Genomic DNA, 21,340 nt, shown 5'->3' on the forward strand with positions numbered 1-21,340 from the left:
CAGGGCTATGTTGAGAGTCTGTGGACCTGTCAGGGCCCCTTCAGGTGAAGTGTGAGTGGAGCCACTTGAGGTGAGCTTGGCCTCCCATCGGCCTCTGTCTTGCGTGGCCAGCCAGCTTTCCCGGGGCTGATGGAGAGAACTGTGAATGTTCTGTTGGCACAGTGCGATGGCTCCTTCTCCCAGGACAGACTGTTTCCTTCAGATCCTCGGCCTCTGACCTCTAGCTGCAGGTGCAAGCTTGGCCAGCCCAGGCCAGGCTCTGCCTGGCCAGGCTCACCACCCAGACCCTGCCTCCGGTCACCCTGGCCCTTCAGGTTGTTGGCTGTTCTTCTTGGAACTAAGCAAAGAGTTTGGCTGTAAACGTTTTATTCTGAAGTTTTATTTGGGAAGCATGTTCCTGAGAATCTTTTCCACCTTGCGTTCCAGGGTGGTAGCAAGTGATGAGTGAACTTGCCCATTTCCCAGCTTCTCAGGGTGATGACAGTGTTTTCTGGACACATACTAAAATGAAAGTGAGATGTTTCTTCTTAGGGTCTTGGGCTGCGTCAAGGAAAGTGACTTGGAGCACCTTTTAGCAGGGGTGCAGTCCACCAACCCACAGACCGTTTTCCCTTTTATTAATTCCAGTGGGAAATTAAAGGCCTGGTTCCCGGCTACTGCTCAGGGGCCCCGGGAAACGCCGCGGTGCGGCCTCCGGCGTCTAGTAACAACCTGACGGTTTAGAATCACGTCTTCTGGGGCTTGTCCTAGACTCCTGTCAAATGCTCCGGGAACCATTGCTGAACGAGGCTAGATGGGTCACTGGGGTCGGCCGCCCTGTGGTTAGTGGCCCCGAGGACTGTGCCACCCACGTCCTCACCCTGCTGGCGGCTCCCCTGGTCGGGCTGTGCTAGCCTCCGGGGCTAAGTCCCAGCGCGCGGCCATTAGGAGTCTACTGAATAGATTCCGCCTATTCTCAGCGGACACCTTCCCGCAGGCACAGGGCGGGGCCGGGAGGGCCTGGAGGGGCGGGGCCTGGAAGGAGGGGCGGGGCCGGGAAGGAGGGGCCGGGACGGAGGGAGGGCGGGGCCTGGACGGAGGGAGGGCGGGGCCTGGACGGAGGGAGGGCGGGGCCTGGACGGAGGGAGGGCGGGGCCTGGACGGAGGGTGGGCGGGGCCGGAGGACAGAGCCGGAGCCGGGGCGGAGGTGGGGCGGGGGAAGGGGGAAGGGGGAGGGGGAGAAGGGGGAGGGGGAGAGGGGGGAGGGGCGAACCGTCACCCGGAGGCAGGAAGAGCTTGTCCCAGGGCTGCGTTCCCAATATTTTTTATCTGAAAGCGCTGGAGCTGGCTCCTTCCTTCCTTCATTCTTGCTCAGTTCCCTCACTCCTACCAAGCCCTCGCTAATTCCTTCAGGCCCAGAATCATTTAAAAGTAAGTCATTAAAAACCAAAGCGGAATCAGCCTCCAGCCCTCAGCTAGGAGACAGGCCCCAGACCCTGTGGGAAGCCTGTTCCACGTGGTCACAGCAGAGGACATGGGGCTGCACTGAACGACCTCAGTTTCTGCGCCTCTGGCCAGCGCCGTCCTCCGGGGACGGGCTGCTATGACTTGGAGGCACATGGGATGCCTGGTGCTTCCAAGCCCTTAATCCCGATGCCGTGTCTCCCTTGGGGTGAGCAGAGGCCTGCCTCACAGGCTCCTGGAGGGGCCGCCATGTCTGCGGCCGCGTCCTCCTTCTCTGGACCTGTGTCCTCGGCTGCCAGCGGGGGACAGCCCACCACCCTCTCTCAGGAGGAACAGAGGTGAAGACAGAACTCAGAGCGGGATGGGTGGGATCCTGCCCCACCAGGAAGTCCCAGGGGGGCTCCCACCACTGGGTACAATGTCAAAGGGGCCTTCATCTGGGCTCCACTCTGCAGGGGACTATGGGACCCCGGCTCAGTGGGCTTGGTCTTAGATGCTCTTCATCTCGACCTTGACCTTGGGAAAAGGGGTTATCACAGGTGTGGCCTCTCATGCCTGCATCCCTGCTCTAACGGAGGGTCTGCCCTGAAATCCCAGTTATTTGCTTTGTGGCCTCTGTCATGTCCGATCTCAACTGAGGGCCTGGTGTCCAGGGAGGGCCCAGCACTGCTCCCCTGTGGCTCCTGTAGGGCATCCTCGTGGCCCCAATGCTGGGTGAGTGCCCCGTCCTCCTGCCCCCAGCATCTGTCATCCAGAGTGATGGGCCAGGTCCGTAGGTTCAGCTCTGCGGCTCAGAGCTCAGCCACACCAGCCTATCCCTCCTCTGGCTGGGAGGCAGAGGCAGCCTCATCTGAGCTTGTCTCCTCTGGGTAAATCATGGCCAGAGTGGCTGGAGAGCAGTGAGGTGCAGAGAGACACCGGGGAAGGCTACCTCCAAGCACAGCGGGATTCAGCAGCCATGCCAGGTCATGGGGCTTCACGTGTGGTGCCTGTTGGCTGGTAGCTGTTTCAGGAGGCTTTATTTGCATAGGAACCCTCTGATAAGAGGTGGATTGTGAGTCTAGCTCCATCCAAGCCAGTCATCTTGTGGGTCCTGCAGTCCGGCTGAGGCCCTCCAACGGCACTGTGGCCACAGTGCCCAGATTTGGTCAGCAGAGTGGCTGATCTGCAGGGTCGCCCACAGTCCTCTCCTGGCCCCTCCTGGCCCCCCACAAAGGTGGCATGTATGGAATCCAGGAAACACGTGGTCACATCAACCAAAGCTTGATCTTGAAACAGACCTCAGATAATTGAACTCTGTCATTCTGTGTATCTCACTTTGAAAATGTATTGGAACCACTCACTGTTGGTAGTAAAATGATGGAAAACCTGAACAATTTTTAAAAAATTAACTCAAATCCCAACTCCGTAAGACTGGCTTTATCATCTGTATGTAAATTTCCCAATGGAAGCAGTCTGTATTTTATAGAAACAAGCTAAACCCAGGTGTCCAGCTCCCTCACCCAGTCCTGTTCGATGTGCTCCACGCAGCTGTCCACACCCACTTGTGCAGTTCCTTCTCCCTGTCGTGTGGGGGATGCTGGTTAGTAGACAGAGTCTCAGGTCAGCCTCTGTCCTTCCTCCGCTCTTTCTCGAGGCTGAATCTTCACCTCTGACCTCCAGTGGCTGCAGAAAGAATGAGGCCAGCATTTCCTTGCTTGCAGCTGTGAGTTACTGTATCTAATATTCCAACTCACCTGGAAGGTGAGGCCCCTCGATGGCCATTTCCTCATCCCTCCAGGCCCTGTCTTCACTGCTTGATTCTTGGGGACCCCAGGCTTCACAGTCTTGTCTGGTGCCCAGCTGTTCTGAGTGGGATGCACACTGTGCCTGTCCCTGAGCTGTGGTTGGGGCAGAAGTCAGGGCCTGAGGGTGTAACGCGCCTAGGGTCTCAGGCTGAGAGCTCAGGGCTCAGGGACCCTGTGCTGATCCTGAACGCACATGTCCAGGCCGTGCTCCAACTCCCCAGCCCCTGATCAGCTTCCTGCTGCGTCATCCTCAGGATCCAAGCACATCAGACTCACTGTGTCCAGTGCCCAGCCCATGGCCTCCCCCAGGCCTCACACTCCCCACTCCCTTCACTCAGCATCTCTGTCCTGCCAGTCACTAAGGACGGAGACTCAATGCTCCTTGTCTTGCATGCCATTCCTCGCCTGAATCCACTTGTCCTGTTGGTAGAGGGGAAATGATGGCCCCAAATATGTCCAGTCCTGATCCCCAGAACCCATGAGTGTGTTGCCTCCCTTGGCAGGAGACCAGAAAATGGAGCTAGGAGACAGTCCTGGACCCTCTGGGCCATTGTAACCACAGGGGCTTTCTGAGAGGAGTCCAGAGGGTCAGAGTCAGCGAGAAGCAAGACCGACCCCGGGGGTCCTCCCCTGTTGAGTTTCCTGGAGCTGCTGTAGCAAACCGGGTGGACTGGCTCCTTCTGCCTCAGCCAGCCCCTCAGCAGCTCACCGTGTGCCTGGCACTCGGCAGGAATCACCTGCGAGGGGTCGTCCCTCTGTCATCTTGCAGAGTGGACCCTTGAGGCTTTGCGCGCCTGGTCAGGCGAGATGCCTGTGTTTCACATCCTATCCGCTCTAGCCGCTGTGTTCACTGTGGAAGGACTGGTTTTCCTTAGCACTCAGGGATGTGGTTTTAAAGAAGCTTACATCTTGAAGCATGAAAAGTTTTGTCTGGCTTTTCTTGGACAAACACAGGAGTAACTAATTCAAGTCCTAAGAATAAAGGCAGCCCTCTCCCCTACTCCCATCTCCTTGCACGTTGAATGCTGCATCCGCTGTCCAACCAGACGTGGGCAGGAGCAGTTTCCTGAGCTGCTGTGGGAGGGACAGGGTTCACTGGCTGCCAGGCTCCCCCGGGAGCCTGTACTCCATTCACTGTGTCTTCTTATCTGTTTCCAGGACTCCTCGGCCGGATCCACCCCAGCGACTGAACAGCAGAGCACGACTCCCAGAGTCCAGCTGCCTCTCAACGTGTGAGCTGCCATTTATGTGCTTTCCGTACCTACCCCCACCCTACTAGCGTGTCCGTGTGGGGTTTTCTTGTGTGTCACCCACTTGGTTCTGTGCTCTCAGGACTGCTGATGGGGCAGCCTGGAGAGCAGGTTGGCAGGTTCATCAGCGTCTCCGCTTCTCCAATGTTCGGTGAGAGCTGGAGCGTGGTCCAGACATTTGATGACACCCACTGATCACTCAGGAAAGGGCCCCAGGCCCCTGAGGAGGTGGGCGTGGGCCCCATAGGGCAGAGGATGACCAGAGAAGCGGGTGCCACCAACGGCCCAGACGCAGCCTGCGGTCGTCCCACTCCCCAAAACGAGCTGCTTGTCATCACCAAATCGAGCCAGATGAAGGCTGCTGGGAAGTGCAATGTTTGTCTGTTAAGAGAATCTGCTCTTGTTAAATGACAGCTTCTAAAAGATGTGCCATTTAACATCGCCGTTCAAGAGCGTTCTGAAGAGCACCTTTCTGGCTGCTGTCAAGTAACTGCTGTTCAGCTACTTGAACGAACATTTAAGGTGGAGAATGTGAATCTGGCAAACAACGTGGCAGAGTGGAAAGCTCCCAGGGTCCAGAACGGCCAGAGTGTCAGTCTGTGTCGCTGCGGAACACTGAGGGTCTCGAGCACGCTAGGCTTTCACAGTGCAGCCTGCCTGTCTTAGGTAGGATTCCCAGGAGGCGACTGCATCCGTCCGCTGTGCAGGCTCGGCTGCAGAGTCCAGTCCCGACACGCGCCCTCTTCTGGCGCCAGATGGGACTCCCCGAACGCCTCCCTTACCTACTCGCCCTGTGAGAACTGGGTTCTTGCCACAACAGACCCAACCAAGGGCCTGGGGACCCGCCCCCTTTACACAGCTTCCTGAGGGGATGCAGGTTAGTAGGTGCTGTCTAGAGTCTTCAGGAAGAAGTTCAGGACAACACTGGACAGGAAGCGCTCCCTTCCAGCCAGGTCTGTGCTTCAGCCTGGAGACGGGGCACCAGGGCAGGCCGGGCAGTCGTCTCACTCTTGAAAACTGGGTGCCAGACCCTTTTCTGAAGAAGCAGCCTGTTCTGTGGGAGACAGTGGGGCTCCTGTCGCTTCCTGAGTGCGAGGCAGGACAGGAGAGCTCTTCAAGGACAAGCCCAGGGGTTTCATCTTGGCATCCCCAACAAGGTGCCTGGCATGCAGGCTCTCAGGAGCTATTCCTTTGTTCAGAGACAGCCAGTCCTCCCCTGCTGGACGCTAAGGGTCCTGATGGCAGCCCACCTCCTGCTCTTGTGCCCCCGTCAGCCACCCAAGAAGGCGGCTCTGCCTCAGACCCCAGAAGGTTACCAGTTCCAGGAGTATCACCCCAGAGAGCCATCAGAACGTTCTGGAGGCCTCAGCCACCTAAGGACCCTCCGTATCACAGAGAGCTTAAGTTTGGGGCAGAGTGTGTAGGGACTTATTTCTCTCCCAGACCCCCCTCCCCTGGCCTTAGGGCTTGAGGGATCAGTGTGGTCCCCAGCCCCCTGCCCACTCCCTCTGCCTCACCCCAGAGCATGGCTGTTTGGGTGGAGATCTTCGTTTAGCTGACAGAAGGGAGTCCGATCCATCTTTCAAAGGATAATGAGCATTTTGGCAGGAATGTGTCTGCTGGTCATGGTGGTCGTCACCTGGATGGTGGCCAGCGTGAGTTTAACTGGCTCCTGCACCTTAATGTGTGTATTCTGTAGCTCTGTCTTTTGAAATATAGCTTTGTTCTTTTCTCAGGGTTTATTTGGATCTTTGATGTCTTTTGTGATTTCATACAAATTTTAGAATTATTTGTTTTAGCTCTATGAAAAATGCCATTGAAATTTTCATAGGGATTGCATTGAACCTATAGACTGTCTTGGGTGGTATGAACATTTTAACAGTATTTACTGTTCTAATCCTTGAGCACAAAATATCTTTCCATTTATTGTGTCTTCTTCAGTTTCTTTCATCAATGTCTCATAATTTTCATTGTTTTCACCTCCTTGGTTAAATTTATCCCTAGATATTTTATTCTTTTTGATGCAGTTGTGAATTAGATTGTATTCTTCATTTTTCTTTTGGGTAGTTTGTTGCTAGATCTCTAATATATTAATATCATATGCTGCAACTTTATTAAATTCATCCAAGATTTCTAGTAGTTTCTTTGTGACATCTTCTGGATTTTCTATGTATAGTATCATGTCATCTGCAAACAGTGACAATTTTACTTCTTCTTTTCCCGCATGGATTTCTCTTTTTCTTGTCTGATTGCTATGATTAGGACTTCCAGAATTATGTTGAGAAAAAGTGGCAAGAGTGGGCATCCTTGTGTTGTTCCTGATATTAGAGGAAATGCTTTTAGCTTCTCACTATTGAGTATTATGTTTTGTTTTTGGTGTTTTTCAGTCCTAAGTCATTTCTGACTCTTTGCAACCCCATGGACTGCCACACACCAGGCTCCCCTGTCCTCCACTATCTCCTGAAGTTTGCTCAAACTCATGTCCTTTGAACTGGTGATGGTATCTAACCATCTCATCCTCTGCTGTCCCCTTCTCCTTTTGCCTTCAGTCTTTCACAGCATCAGGGTCTTTTCTATTGAGTCCACTCTTCTCATCAGGTGGCCAAAATATTGGAGCTTCAGCATTGGTCCTTCCAATGAATATACAGGGTTGATTTCCTTTAGAATTGACTGGTTTGATTTCCTTGCAGTTCAAGGGACTGTCAAGAGTCTTCTCCAGTACTATAATTCAAAAGCATCAATTCTCTGGTGCTCACCTTCTTTATGGTCCAACTCTCACATTTGTACGTGACTATGCTTTGACTATATGGACCTTTGTCAGCAAAGTGATGTCTCTGCTTTTTAATATGCTGTCTAGGTTTGTCATAGCTTGCCTTCCAAGAAGCAAGCATCTTTCAGTTTCATGACTACAATCATAATCTGCAGTGATTTGGGAGCCCAAGAAAAGAAAATCTGTCACTGCTTCCACTTTTTCCCCTTCTACTTGCCATGGAGTGATGGGACCAGATGCCATGATCTTAGATTTTTTGGATGTTGAGTTTTAAGTGAGCTTTTTCACTTTCATCAAGAGGCTCTTTAGTTCCTCTTTGCTTTCTGCCTTTAGAGTGGTATCATCTGCCTATCTGAGGTGGTTGATATTTCTCCTGGCAGTCTTGATTCCAGCTTGTGCTTCATCCAGCCATGCATTTCACATGATGTAGTCTGCATATAAGTTAAATAAGCAGGGTGACAATATACAGCCTTGAGCTACTCCTTTCCCAATTTTGAACCAGTCAGTTTTTCCATGTCTGGTTCTAGCTGTTGCTTCTTGACCTGCATACAGATTTCTCAGGAGGCAGGTACTCCCAGGTACTCCCATTTCTTTAGGAATTTTCCACAGTTTGTTGTGATCCACACAGTCAAAGGCTTTGTACAGTCAATGAAGCAGGTGTTTTTCTGGAATTCCCTTGCTTTCTCTACAATCCAAGGAAAGTTGGCGATTTGATCCCTAGTTCCTTTGTCTTTTCTAAAACCAAGTTCTGGAAGTTCTTGGTTCATATACTGCTAATGCCTAGCTTGAAGGATTTTGTACAGCTGGAAGTACTTGGTTCACATACTGCTAATGCCTAGCTTGAAGGATTTTGAGCACAAACTTACTAGCATGTGAAATGAGCACACTTGTACGGTAGCTTGAACATTCTTCGGCATTGCCCTTCTTTGGAATTGGAATGAAAACTTACCTTTTCCAGTCCTGTGGCTACTGCTGAGTTTTCTAAATTTGCTGACGTATTGAGTGCAGCACTTTCACAGCATCATCTTTTAGGATTTGAAATAGCTCAGCTGAAATTCCATCACCTCCACTAGCTTTGTTTATAGTGTGCTTTCTAAGGCCCACTTGACTTAACACTCCAGGATGTCTGGCTTTAAGTGAGTGACCACACCGACATGGTTATCTGGGTCATTAAGATCTTTTTTGCGTAGTTCTTCTGTGTATTCTTGCCACCTCTTTTTAATCTCTTCTGCTTCCATTAGGTCCTTGCCATTTCTGTCCTTTGTTGTGCCCATCCTTGCATGAAATGTTCCCTTTATACCTCCAGTTTTCTTGAAGAGATCTCTAATCTTTCCCATTTGATTGTTTTTCTTCTATTTCTTTGCACTGTTCATTTAATAAGAACTTCTTATCTCTCCATGCTATTCTCTGGAACTCTGCATTCAGTTGGGTCAGTCAGTCAGTCAGTTCAGTCACTTGGTCGTGTCTGACTCTGCGACCCCATGGACTGCAACATGCCAAGCCTCTCTGTCCATCACCAACTCCTGGAGTGTACTCAAACTCATGTTCATTGAGTCAGTGATGCCATCCAACCATCTCATCCTCTGCCATCCCCTTGTTCTCTCACCTTCAGTCTTTCCCAGCATCAGGGTCTTTTCTAATGAGTCAGCTTTTCACATCAGGTGGCCAAAGTATTGGAGTTTCAGCTTCAACATCAGTCCTTCCAATGAACATTCAGGACTTATTTCCTTTAGGATGGACTGGTTTGATATCCTTGCAGTCCAAGGGACTCTCAAGAGGCTTTTCCAACACCACAGTTCAAAATCATCAATTCTTCGGCACTCAGCTTTCTTTATAGTCCAACTCTCACATCCACACATGACTAATAGAAAAACCATAGCCTTGACTAGACGGACCTTTGTTTGCAAAGTAGTATCTCTGCTTTTTAATACGCTCTCTAGGTTGGTCATAACTTTTTTTCCAAGGAGTAAGTGTCTTTTTATTTCATGCCTGCGGTCACCATCTGCAGTGATTTGGGAGCCCCAAAAAAATAAAGTCTGCCACTGTTTCCCCATCTATTTGCCGTGAAGTGATGGGACCAGAAGCCATGACCCTTGTTTTCTGAATGTTGAGCTTTAAGCCAACTTTTTCACTCTCCTCTTTTACTTTCATCAAGAGGTTCTTTAGTTCTTCTTCACTTTCTGCCATAACGGTGGTGTCATCTGCATAACTGAGGTTATTGATATTTCTCCCAGCCATCTTGATTCTAGCTTGTGCTTCATCAAGCCGAGGGTTTCTCATGATGTACTCTGCATATAAGTTAAATAAGCACGGTGACAATACACAGCCTTGATGTACTCCTTTTCCTATTTGGAACCAGTCTGTTGTTCCATGTCCAGTTCTACCTGTTGCTTCCTGACCTGCATACAGATTTCTTAAGAGGCAGGTCAGGTGGTCTGGTATTCCCATCTCTTTCAGAATTTTCCACAGTGTGCTGTGATCCCTACAGTTAAAGGCTTTGGCATAGTCAATAAAGCAGAAATAGATGTTTTTCTGGAACTCTCTTGCTTTTCTGATGACCCAGCGGATGTTGGCAATTTAATCTCTGGTTCCTCTGCCTTTTCTAAAACCAGCTTGAACATCTGGAAGTTCGTGGTTCACATACTGTTGAAGCCTGGCTTGGAGAATTTTGAGCATTACTTTACTAGCGTTTGAGATGAGTGTGATTGTGTGGTATTTTGAGCATTCTTTGGCATTGACTTTCATTGGGATTGGGATGAAAACTGAACTTTTCCAGTCTTGTGGCCACTGCTGAGTTTTCCAAATTTGCTGGCATATTGAGTACAACACTTTCATAGCATCAACTTTTAGAATTTGAAATAGCTCAACTGGAATTCCATCACTCCACTAACTTTGTTCGTAGTGATACTTCCTAAGGCCCACTTGACTTCACATTCCAGGATGTCTGGCTCTAGATGAGTGATCACACCATCGTGATTATCTTGGTCGTGAAGATCTTTTTTGTACAGTTCTTCTGTGTATTCTTGCCACCTCTTCTTAATAGCTTCTGCTTCTGTTAAGTCCATACCATTTCTGTCCTTTATTGAGCCTATCTTTGCATGAAATGTTCCCTTGGTATCTCTAATTTTCTTGAAGAGATCTCTGGTCTTTCCCATTCTGTTGTTTCCCTCTGTTTCTTTGCATTGATCACTGAGGAAGGCTTTCTTATCTCTCCTTGCTATTCTTTGGAACTTTGCATTCAAATGGGTATATTTTTCCTTTTCTCCTTTGCTTTTCGCTTCTCCTCTTTTCACAGCTATTTGTAAGGCCTCCTCAGACAGCCATTTTGCTTTTTTGCATTTCTTTTTCTTGGGGATGGTCTTGCTCCCTGTCTTCTGTACAGTGTCACAAACCTCAATCCGTAGTTCATCAGGCACTCTGTCTATCAGATATCAGTCAGGTATATCTTTCCCTTTATCCTTTGCCTTTTACTTCTCTTCTTTCCTCAGCTATTTGTAAAGCCTCTGTAGATGATCACTTTGCCTTCTTGCATTTCTTTTTCTTTGGAATGGTTTTGATCACTGCCTCCTGTACAATGTACAATGTTATTGTACAGGACAAACATGAAGCTCCATCCATAGTTCTTCAGGCATACTGTCTACCAGATCTAATCCCTTGAATCTGTTCATCACCCCCACTGTGTAATCATAAGAGATTTGATTTAGGTCATGCCTGAATGGCCTAGTAGTTTTCCCCTACTTTCTTCAATTTAAGCCTGACTTTTGCAGTGAGGTGCTAATAATCTGAGTCAACTCTAGGTCTTGTTTTTGCTGACTGTATAGAGTTTGTCCATCTTCAGCCCTAAAGAATATAATCAGTCTGATTGCGGTATTGACCACGTGGTGATGTCCATGTGTAGAGTCATCTCTTGTGTTATTGGAAGAGGGTGTTTGCTCTGATCAGTATGTTCTCTTGATGTTAGTGTGGACTTATCATGTATAGCTCTTATTATGTTGAGATATGTTTGTTCAGTATCCACTTTGTTGAGAGTTTTTATCATAAGTAGATATTGAATTTTGTCAAACATTTTTTCAGTATTCACTGAGATGATCATATGGTTTTTATTCTTCAGTTTGTTAAAATGGAGTATCTGTCACACTAATTTGCAGATGTTAAGCCATCCTTGCATCCCTGGAATAAGTCCACTTGGTCACAATGTATGAACCTTTTAGTATATTTTTGAATTTGATTTGCTAACATTTTTAGAGATCTTTGCACCTATGTTTGTCACAAACAACCTGCAATTTGATATTAAATCTTTGAATATTTTGTGGAATTCATCAGTGAAGCCCTACCTCAGGAAACATGAAAAATTTCAAAGAAATAATTGAATCTTACACCTAAAGGACTAGAAAAAAGAAGGAAAAACAAAACTGAATGTTAATAGAAGGAAGGAAATAATAAATATCGGAGCAGAAATAAATGAAATAGAGACTAAGAAAACAACAGAAATGATCAGTAAAACTAAGAGTATTTCTTTGAGATTTTTTTTTTCTTGGGAGAATTTTGGTCACTAACTTTGTCTGCTAACTTGTAATCAGTCAGTTCAGATTTTCTCTTTCTTCATGGTTCAGTCTTGGAAGATTATGTTTCTAGAAATCTTTTCATTTCTTCCAGGTTGTTGGCATATGATTGTTCTCAGTAGTCTCTTATAATCCTCTATATTTCTGTGGTGTCAGTTGTAACTTCTTTTTTCCTTTCTGATTTTATTGTTTGGACCAGTTCTGTTTCTTTCTTGATAAGCCTAGCTAGAAGTTGGAGAATTTATCTTTTCAAAGAACCAGCTCTTAATTTCACTGATCATTTCTGTTGTTTTCTGTTGATCTGTTGATCATTTCTGTTTAGGTGTAAGGTTCGATTATTTGAGATTTTTCATTTCCTGAAGTAGGCTCATATCACTATAAACTTCCCTCTTAAAACTGCTTTTGCAGTGATCCGTAGATTTTGGATCATTGTGGTTCCATTTTCATTTGTTTCTAGGTATTTCTAAAATTTCTTCTTTGATATTTCTTTTCAGTGGCCCATTCATGTTCATGATTTTTTTGTTTGTTTGTTTTCTCCAATTTTTCTTTTGATTGATTTCTGGTTTCCCACAATTGTGGTCAAGAAGATGCTCGATATGATTTCCATCTTTGTAAATTCATGGAGGACTGTTTGTAAACGGATGTGATTTATCCTGGAGAACCTTCTGTGTGTGCTTGAGAAGAATATGCATCCTGCTGCTTTTGGATGGACTGTTCTGTATGTGTCCATTAGGTCCACTAGGTCCATTCTTCTGGGTTTGGTGTGAACATCGTGATGACCATTACTCTTTAATGGATAGATTGCTTATCTCTATTTTGTTTAGTTCTTTCTCTGAGGCTTTATCTTTTCTTTCAGTTGCAACATGCCTTTCTGTCTCCTCATTTTGCCTGATTCTCTATGTTTGTGTCTGTGTATTAGTAAATCATCTGTGTCTCCGTGTCTTGTAGGAGTGGCCTTGTTTAGGAGACATCCTGTGGGGCCCAGAGGCACCAGCCTGCCTGGCCACCAGAGCCAGGCACTCGAGGGTCCCCTCTGTGGGTGGTGTGTTCCCCCCTGTTGTGGGGGGCTGTAGTTACTGCTTAGGCACACTCGTGTGTGGGCCCAGCCACAGCAGCTGCTGGACAGTGGTGGGCAGAGTTCTCACTCAGCCAGGGTGAGACCTCACCTAGGTGCAGGGGTTGCAGGGGTTGGTGGACAGGTTAGATTTTGTTGTTTAGTCACCCAGTTGCATCCAGGACTGCACACCCACTTCCCTGTCCTTCACTGACACACACCCACTGACACTGACAGGTTAGATTTTGTTGTTTAGTCACTCAGTTGCATCCAAGTCTTCACAACCTAACAGACTGCAACACACCAGGCTTCCCTGTCCTTCACTGTCTCCCGGAGTTTGTTCAAACTCATGTCCATTGAGTCGATGATTCTATCCAACTATCTCATCCTCTGTCATCCCCTTCTCCTCCTACCTTCAATGTTTCCCAGCATCAGGGTCTTTTCTAATAAGTCAGCCCTTTGCATTAGGTATTCAAAGTATTGGAGCTTCAGCATCAGTCCTTCCAATGAATATTCAGAGTTGATTTCCTGTAGGATTGACTGGTTTGATCTCCTTGCAGTCCAATGAGATTCAAGTCTTACAGTCCAAGATTCTCAAGAGTGTTCTCCAACACCACAGTTCAAAAGCATCAATTCTTCGGCACCCAGCTTTCTCTGTAGTCCAACTCTCACATCCATACATGACTACTGGAAAAACCATAGCTTTGACTAGATGGACCTTTGTTGGCAAAATAATATCTCTGCTTTTTAATATACTGTCTAGGTTTGTCATAGCTTTTCTTCCAAGAAGCAAGCGTCTTTTAATTTCATGGCTGAAGTCACCATCCACAATGCTTTTGGAGCCCAAGAAAATAAAGTCTGTCACTGTTTCTATTGTTTCCCCATGTATTTGCCATGAAGTGATAGGACCGGATGCCATGATCTTCGTTTTTTGAATGTTGGGTTTTAAGCCAGCTTTTTCCACTCTCCTCTTTCACCTTCAAGAGACTTTTTAGTTCCTGTTCGCTTCCTGCCATAAGGGTGGTGTCATCTGCATATCTGAGGTTATTGATATTTTTGCCAGTATGAAAAGGCAAAAAGATATGACAAGTTAGATGGAACATTCCAAAATTGTACCCACTGGGGTGGCATAACAAGGTAGCCTGCAATTTCTGAAATGGCTCCAGCTAGTGAGTCAGTCCCCAGGGAGCATCCCCCCGGCTCCTGACCCCTGGCAGATGCTGCCACATTACTCAGTGGCCTGTGCGCTATTCAGTCTGGTATTTTTATGCTGGTTTCTGGGTTGAATGAGCCTGCATACAGGCCCACTGAGAGCACGTTTTCCATTCCAGGTGCTTCTGTAGTTTTCCTGGTATTTTCTGTTGGTTTTCAAAGCCAGGTATTTGGGGGGCTGGTCTCTCCTGAGTGGGATCGAGGGGTTGGGTCCCTTCTGACTGGACCGTGGTGGCTGGGGAGGGGTTTCCTGGCGAGTCCGTCTCTCTGTCTCCTGTGCTCTCTATTGTCCTCCTGCCCTTAGTGGTGGAGGCTCTGTCCATCCAGTGTTCAGGTCCCTCTCTGAGGAGGTGGTCCCATAATGTGGTTGTGGGTTTGCTGTCTTCCTGGGAAAAGACAAGTTCAAGAGTGTCCTGTGCCGCTATCTGAAACCCTTTCCTCAGCCAATTCTGCTGATCGAAGGTCAGCAAGCAGGCACGTGTTTTGCTGGCCTGAGTCCATGCGGCACTGGCACCTAGAGCAGCAGGAGCAGGCTCTTTGCAGGAGGATGGGAGAGAATCTCACTTATTTCAGAAGAAATGAGCAAGCCATCATATGGAGGCAGAAGGGTGTGAAGTTAATGAAGGCGCTAAAATTTTTTAATCACTGCTTGATTAGAGTCTATAGACAATTAGCAGCAAGTGAAGATCTTCCATAGAAAAGAGCAGTTATGCGGTGAGTGGCGGCTGTTCCCAGCAGGCTGCTCATGGGAACACAGCTGCAAGTAGAGGCTGGGCAGCCACAGCTGCCGCGTGTCCAGACTGCATGCTGTCCAGCCGAGGGCACCAGGGAAGGGGCTGACGTGTCCCCAGACTCACTCCCCCAGGGCTGCATCAGCCTGGAGGCGGGGACGCCTCTTCCAATGGGCAGGAGAGCCCCCTGCCGGCCACCCGGCCATGGGGAGAGCCTTGTGAACCAGACCTCCCACTCTTGTCTGAACCAAGTACCTTCAGTACCAGCCTTGTGAGTGAATCCACTGAGACAAATGAATCCCAGGCCAGTTCTGGAGCAGCCGGCTCTGTGTCCTCTATGGAGGCATGTGCAGAGCTGAAGTCCTTTGGAAGGAGTAGAGAGGGAGTGGAGGAGGAGTGGAGGGGAGGCTGAGGGGAGAGGCACGTGGAGTACCGGAAATCCTGCAGGCGCTATCTGGTTCTCCTGGCCCTGGGCTCTGTGGGCATCGGCCTGCAGCTCCAAGGCCCTGCCGAGGGCACCCTCCAGGCTGGTGGGCGCGGGCGAGAGGGTGGGGACAGAAGAGGTGCAGACTATGCACCCTTCCCTGTGGCCACACTCAGACCGGGCCTGAGTGACCACTGCACTGCAGGGGCCACAGAACTGCAGACATCAGGCTGGGAGCCGCCAGCCCCTCCGGAGCATCCCAGGCCTGCGCACGAGCCTCAGGCAACAAGCAGCCCCACGTGCAGGAAAAACGCTGGCAAGGCAGTCTGGCTTCCCCTGAGGCATCGAAGGGAACAGGTTGGGGGGCAGGGGGTGTGCCAGGTGAAGTCAGATTGGTTTACACTCCACCCCCAAGCAGTGCACACGGAAAGACTGAACTTGAACTGTTGAGACCAGAGAACAGATTGCTCCTCGGAGAATGAATTCACAATAAGATGAAGGCCTCAGGACCCCCTGCTCCCGGCCTCACCCCAGCTTCCTACGGGGCCTACCAGGCCCTGGGGCCAAGAACAACTGCATGCCTCCAACTCGCTGCATAAACAGAGACACTCCATCTTTTTGAACCTCAGTTTGCTCAGCTGTGAAATGAGTAAGTAGCCCAGCCTCAGAGCTCATGTGGGGCTCCAGCAAGACCATAACAGACTCCAGCTTCCCACCCTGTCTGGACTCCGGACACCTGAGGGGGATGGGCTCTGCACACTGTCCCACAGGTGATGGCAGCGCCTCCTAAACAGAGTTCTGATTGATGATGGAGGAGGGTGCCCCGTCCCCTGGAGTGAAGGGGTCCTTAGAAGCAAGCCTATCTCCCTGCATGGTTAGCGCCTGAGGGCGCCAGGATCACTGGCATCTAGTAAATGAATGAACAGCTGAAACCAGAAGGAAACATCACCTCCCACTGCTATGACTCTAGAGGAGGCAGGACACAGGATAAATCAAGATATGCCTGCAGACCTGCTCACGACTCGGCTCAGCAGAGCCTATGGTCCCAGAGGCAAGAGTCGGGGAGGAGGTGCCCCCACCCAGTGGGGCCCGTAGTTGGTCCAAGTTTGGGGAGTCGGGTGGTAGTGTCAGCCAAGTTCACTTCTGTTGCCTGTTTTCTGCCTTTATTACCTCATTAGGAACCACGGTGTGTTTCTCTAAAGTACAAGTGGGATTTTGAAAGAAGACTGTTTCAATGTAAAGGCTTAATCAGGGTGCCTTAAGGCCCACAGTCTGAAAATAACTCATTCTCACTGTGATGGGAAGATCCTGAGAGGTGAACACAAACCTTGTTCCCTGAATGGCTTGGGGATTCCAGGATTTTGAGTGGGATCATCCACTCATCCCCAGAGATCACTCTGTCATCTGAAGACCCCTCCCTGAATCACAGACAGACAGACACACACACATACACACAGCTCGTCGGGCCTTTGCTGCAGTTGCTAACACATGTCTGTCTTTTAGAATCTGGGTTGATGCCACTGTGAAAGTAGGTGCCAGTGGGCACTATGCTAGGTGTGGGGGAGGCTTGCTGGGTGTGCGGGGGGACTGTGCCATGTGGAGGGGAGGGCTGCCCTGGCTACTGGAACCTCTGAGCCTCTCGCTCACTGCCCGAGGTCCTACTCTCCCCAGCAGGGACAGCACTTCACCCTCGGATGGCCCTCTGTCCACAGCTTCATGCTCCACTGGGCAGTGGACAGTACAGGTAGCCCCTGAAGTCACCCAGTCCCGGAGGCTGGGAGGGTGGCTAGGAGGCAAAGAAGGAGGCTCCTGGGGCCCAGCAGGGGCAGTGTGCCCACCAGGCCCATCCTGAAAGGAGGCCCAGGAGATGATGCTTCTTTAGAAATGCATCTTGGGATTTCCCTGGCGGTCCAGCAGTTAAGACTCCATGCTGCCATTGCAGGGAGCACATGTTCGATCCCTGGTCAGGGAACTAAGGTCCTACATGCCACATGGTTACAGCCAAAAAAAATTGTTTTAATGCATCTCGTTTCTTTGTTGGAGTGAAGCCCCCACCACTTTTCCTGCCCAGATCTTGCAAGCAGGGTATTTGCCTGAAATCATTCTCTCTGTTAGGTCAAACATTCCCTTCCACAAACCCCCAAAGTAGCAAAGCACTTATCAGAGGTTCTGAGGATGGTGCCAGGGGCTCAGGATATTTCAAAGAGTCCTGGCAAGTGAGGAGTGCAGTGTCTAAGCCCTCAGCTAGGGCTCACACCACCAAGCTGTTAAAAAATCTTGAAAGTAGAATTTCAGTTAGTCACCTATCTAAGGAGTCCCTAATTGGGCTGGTTTTTCTTTAAAAGGGCCTCCAAATCTCCTCCAGTTTTCATGGCTGGGTGAGTGGGCAGGTGGGACTAAACGAGGAAACCCACCCAAAGCTGCGTAGTTCACCCGTTTTCCCTAAAGCCTTCTCTTGCCCAGAGCTGCTGCTGCTGCTAAGTCGCTTCAGTCATGTCTGACTCTGTGCGACCCCATAGACGGCAGCCCACCACGCTCCCCCATCCCTGGGATTCTCCAGGCAAGAACACTGGAGTGGGTTGCCATTTCCTTCTTCAATGCATGAAAATGAAAAGTGAAAGTGAAGTCACTCAGTCCTGTGCGACTCTTGGCGACCCCATGGACTACAGCCCACCATGCTCCTCCATCCATGGGATTCTCCAGGCAAGGGTACTGGAGTGGGGTGCCATTGCCTTCTCCAGAGCATCAGGTATTAATCAGAGAAAAGAGAACAAAGTGGACCCAGACAGCTGGCCCCTCATCTGGTCCTGGCAGGGCCTCTCTGAGTTCAGCCTGCAGGTTGGCAAAGGGTGTGGAGCCCGTGGCTCCAGGGGTCTTTCCCCGGGGGCTCCTCCTGGCCCCTGACTGCCCACCAAGTGTGCGAGGGCACCCTTCTGTCCGCGGCACCACTCACCACCTGCTTCTTGCCCACAGGTACCTGGCGCTCTATGCCTACAAGCCCCAGAAGAGTGACGAGCTGGAGCTGCGCAAGGGCGACACGTACCGCGTCCTGGAGAAGTGCCGGGATGGCTGGTTCAAGGGCACGGCCCTGCGCACCGGACTCTCAGGCGTGTTCCCTGGCAACTACGTGACACCCGTCTCCAGGTGAGGCCCTCACTACCCGCCTCCTGTGGCCGCAGCCGTGTGGAGACCAGAGACCGCGCCCCGCCTGCTTTCCTTCTGCCCGCTGCCCCGGGGAGAAGGTGGCCGGGAGGAGCTGGAGCACCACACGGGGGCATGTCACAGGGCCGGATCTTGTGGGCACAAGTTCATGCATGTACGTGTGCACACATATGAGTACAGTGGGTGTGTGTGCAAAAGGCACATGCCATTCACACACGTGAAGGAAAGATTTCATGTTCCCAAAAGTTAACCATTATTACTGAGTGGAACATTATGAGTAATTAATTTTTTTCTTTCCTTGTCATTTCCTGTGTTTTACGAATTTATGGTTACATTATTTTTATAAACTGGCAAAAGCAAGTTTAATAGTTAGCTCGAGGTGACCCAGGGTTGTCAGATGTTTTCATGGAGAGGGGCGTCCCCTGCAGGTTTGGTTTAGGGTTGGCCTCGCTCTGGGGAGCCCCGGATGCCTCAGCCCAGTGTTCACAGCCCAGGACCTGCAGAGACCTGCTACAGAACCCCCACCCCACCCCCTGTTAAGACTCCAAGCAAAGTAAACACCCAGACCTGCACTGACACAGCCTGACTTGTACCTTCACAGCAGCAGGCCCGGGAGCCTCATCCCCCATACCCTCCTGGAAAGGCCCACTTGTGAGCCCTGTGGCCCTGTGGCCCTGTGCAGGGAGGCCCTTCTCCCCACAGCTGCTCTGCAGAGGCTCTGCTTGCTCCTACCATGGGTGGCTCCCCGAGCCTCATAGCTGAGATCCAGAGGAGACAGATGGGGAGTTTTTCCGGCTCTTGGACAAATGGAAGGCGTGTGATCCTGATAATGGATCCTAGGAGTTCCCCACCCCAGCCCCACATGCTTGGTGCTGGTGCATGGTTCAAGCTGGCCCGTGCAGGGGGAGGAGCCACTGGGGCCTGTCTCAGAGTCCTGTGCTCCACGGTGTGTCCTGGACTCTCCACATCACTTCCTCTGGAAAGTCTGGGGTAAAACCGCAAACACAAGGCTCATCTGCGCCCTTTCCTGGACTCCCAGGAGTCCCTCATCCAGAAGGAGCCGGGCCCCTGCCTCCTGCTGCCTGCCAGATGTGCCAAGCCCATTCCTTCTGCCTCTGTTTGGGGACACACAGCTGTTTGTTAGACTAAATCAAGGCAGTGACTCTGGAACAAAATATCTGATTAGCATCACTTCCCTGTTTCCTTTGGCTCTTTCACTGGTTGTCACATATGCAGGTGGAGAGACTGTGTGGTTGTCAGGGGCTCTGCTGTTCAGCCGGGCCTCTGGGCACCACATGCCCAGGTCATCTTGGTACTGCTGTAGGACTTGTCCTGGATGGCGTGGCCTCCAGCTCTCAGAGCCAAGCGGCTGAGCGATGCTTCATCAGTCTGTGTGGCGTGAGTGTATCTGTGCCCTCCCCTGACTTCATTCTGTTCATTTCCTCAGGATTCCTGTAGGAGGGGCTGGGCCACCCCGGAATAATGCAGTCGGAGGGTCTCCCCTGGCCAAAGGGATGGCCACAACCATGCACCCAGGCGGTGGGAGTCTGAGCAGCCCGGCCACGGCCCTGAGGCCAGCCCTTCCCCTCACCACAGCCCAGGTCCCAGCTCAGCACCAAGCCGCCTCTCCCCCACTGGGCAGTTGTCTGAGGCACACAGTCCAGCCAGCAGCCAGCCAGGCCCGGAGCGCCGGCCCCACTGGTATGTAGCAGCCTCCTGGGGACCTCACTCTGCTGGAAAATTTGAGGAAGCTGATCTCAGGGACACAAGTTATGAGTGTCCTTTGGCCCAGGTCTTGAGCGGTCCGTGGAGGGGTGCCCTGTAATCATGAATTTATGCTAGTCCTGGGGAACATGTTGACATATCTTCATAGCCTGTCCTGTAGCTGGAATGGATTAGAAAATTCACAGGTGTTTATACACTTCATGCAGCAAGAGGACTGGCTGGACCAGTGAGGTGACCTTGGCACCTCTGGGTGGCCCTGTGAGCCACTGTGGGTCACCTGCATCTACATGCCAGGCATCAAGGGGTCTCCTGATGAGGCAGCAACCCCCCCACTTCCCCGCCCCACCCAGGACAGAGCTGGTAATGAGACCAACCCACAGAGGTGCTTCCTGAGATGCTTTGAGGCTGAGGAGTGATGGCCACTGCTCCTCATGCAGCTTCATCAGTAGAAGACCAACCAGAAGTCAGGACAGTCTAGGTGGCTCCCTGTGTAGCATGAGATGAGAGGAAGTGTGGGGAGGTTCCTGAAAGTGTGAACAGGGTAAATGCATCTTGCTTGGAAGCTTGGCAGTCAGCTAAGAAGAACTGCTAAGCTTGACTCACGTGGTCCTCCTGGGAGCCAGGCCAGTAACTTTCCGACACATAAGCCAGTAACGTTGTCACTGTGTGGTGAACGGGACCCAGGATGGGAGGACCTGCCTCTGAGTTTCATTTAAATGATTCAGAATTCTTTTCCACTCCCACCCTATTCTCAAAAATAATCTCTTTCTCAGAATGTCTTTTTTTTTTTTTCCAAATTATTTATTTATTTTATTTTGGGCTTCCCTGGTGGCTCAGTGGTAAAGAATCCACCTGCCAGTGCACGAGAGCAGGTTTATTCCCTCAGTCAGGAAGACTCCCTGGAGAAGGAAATGGCAACCCACTCCAGTATTCTTGCCTGGGAAATCTTGCGGACAGAGGAGCCTGGCAGGCTACAGTCCAGGGGGTTGCAAAAGAGTCGGACACGACTTAGCAACTAAACAGCAACAACAATTTATTTATTTTATTTTTGACTGTGGGCTGGGTGTTCATTCCTGTGCACAGGCTTTCTCTAGTTGCAGAGTGGAGGCTATTCTTTATTGTGGTGCCCGGGCTTCTCGTGGTGGTGGCTTCTCTTGCTGTGGAGCTCTAGAGCGCCTGAGCTTCAGTAGTTGTGGCACATAGGCTCGGTAGTTGCAGCT

At 50.3% G+C, this 21,340-nt stretch overlaps 1 protein-coding gene across 1 annotated transcript in view; it reads left to right on the plus strand.

Annotated features, from left to right (window-relative positions):
- The window catches only part of SH3RF3 (SH3 domain containing ring finger 3), a 161,638-nt gene that overhangs the window by 104,045 nt on the left and 36,253 nt on the right, over positions 1-21,340 (plus strand). Inside the window, 3 exon segments of the mRNA XM_070379514.1 lie at positions 4,389-4,462; positions 18,207-18,377; positions 19,843-20,096. Of these exon segments, the coding sequence (XP_070235615.1) occupies positions 4,389-4,462; positions 18,207-18,377; positions 19,843-20,096 (499 nt within the window).

The sequence above is a fragment of the Bos mutus genome, chromosome 11 (genome assembly GCF_027580195.1).
Source record: "Bos mutus isolate GX-2022 chromosome 11, NWIPB_WYAK_1.1, whole genome shotgun sequence".
NCBI classification, from domain to species: Eukaryota; Metazoa; Chordata; class Mammalia; order Artiodactyla; family Bovidae; genus Bos; species Bos mutus.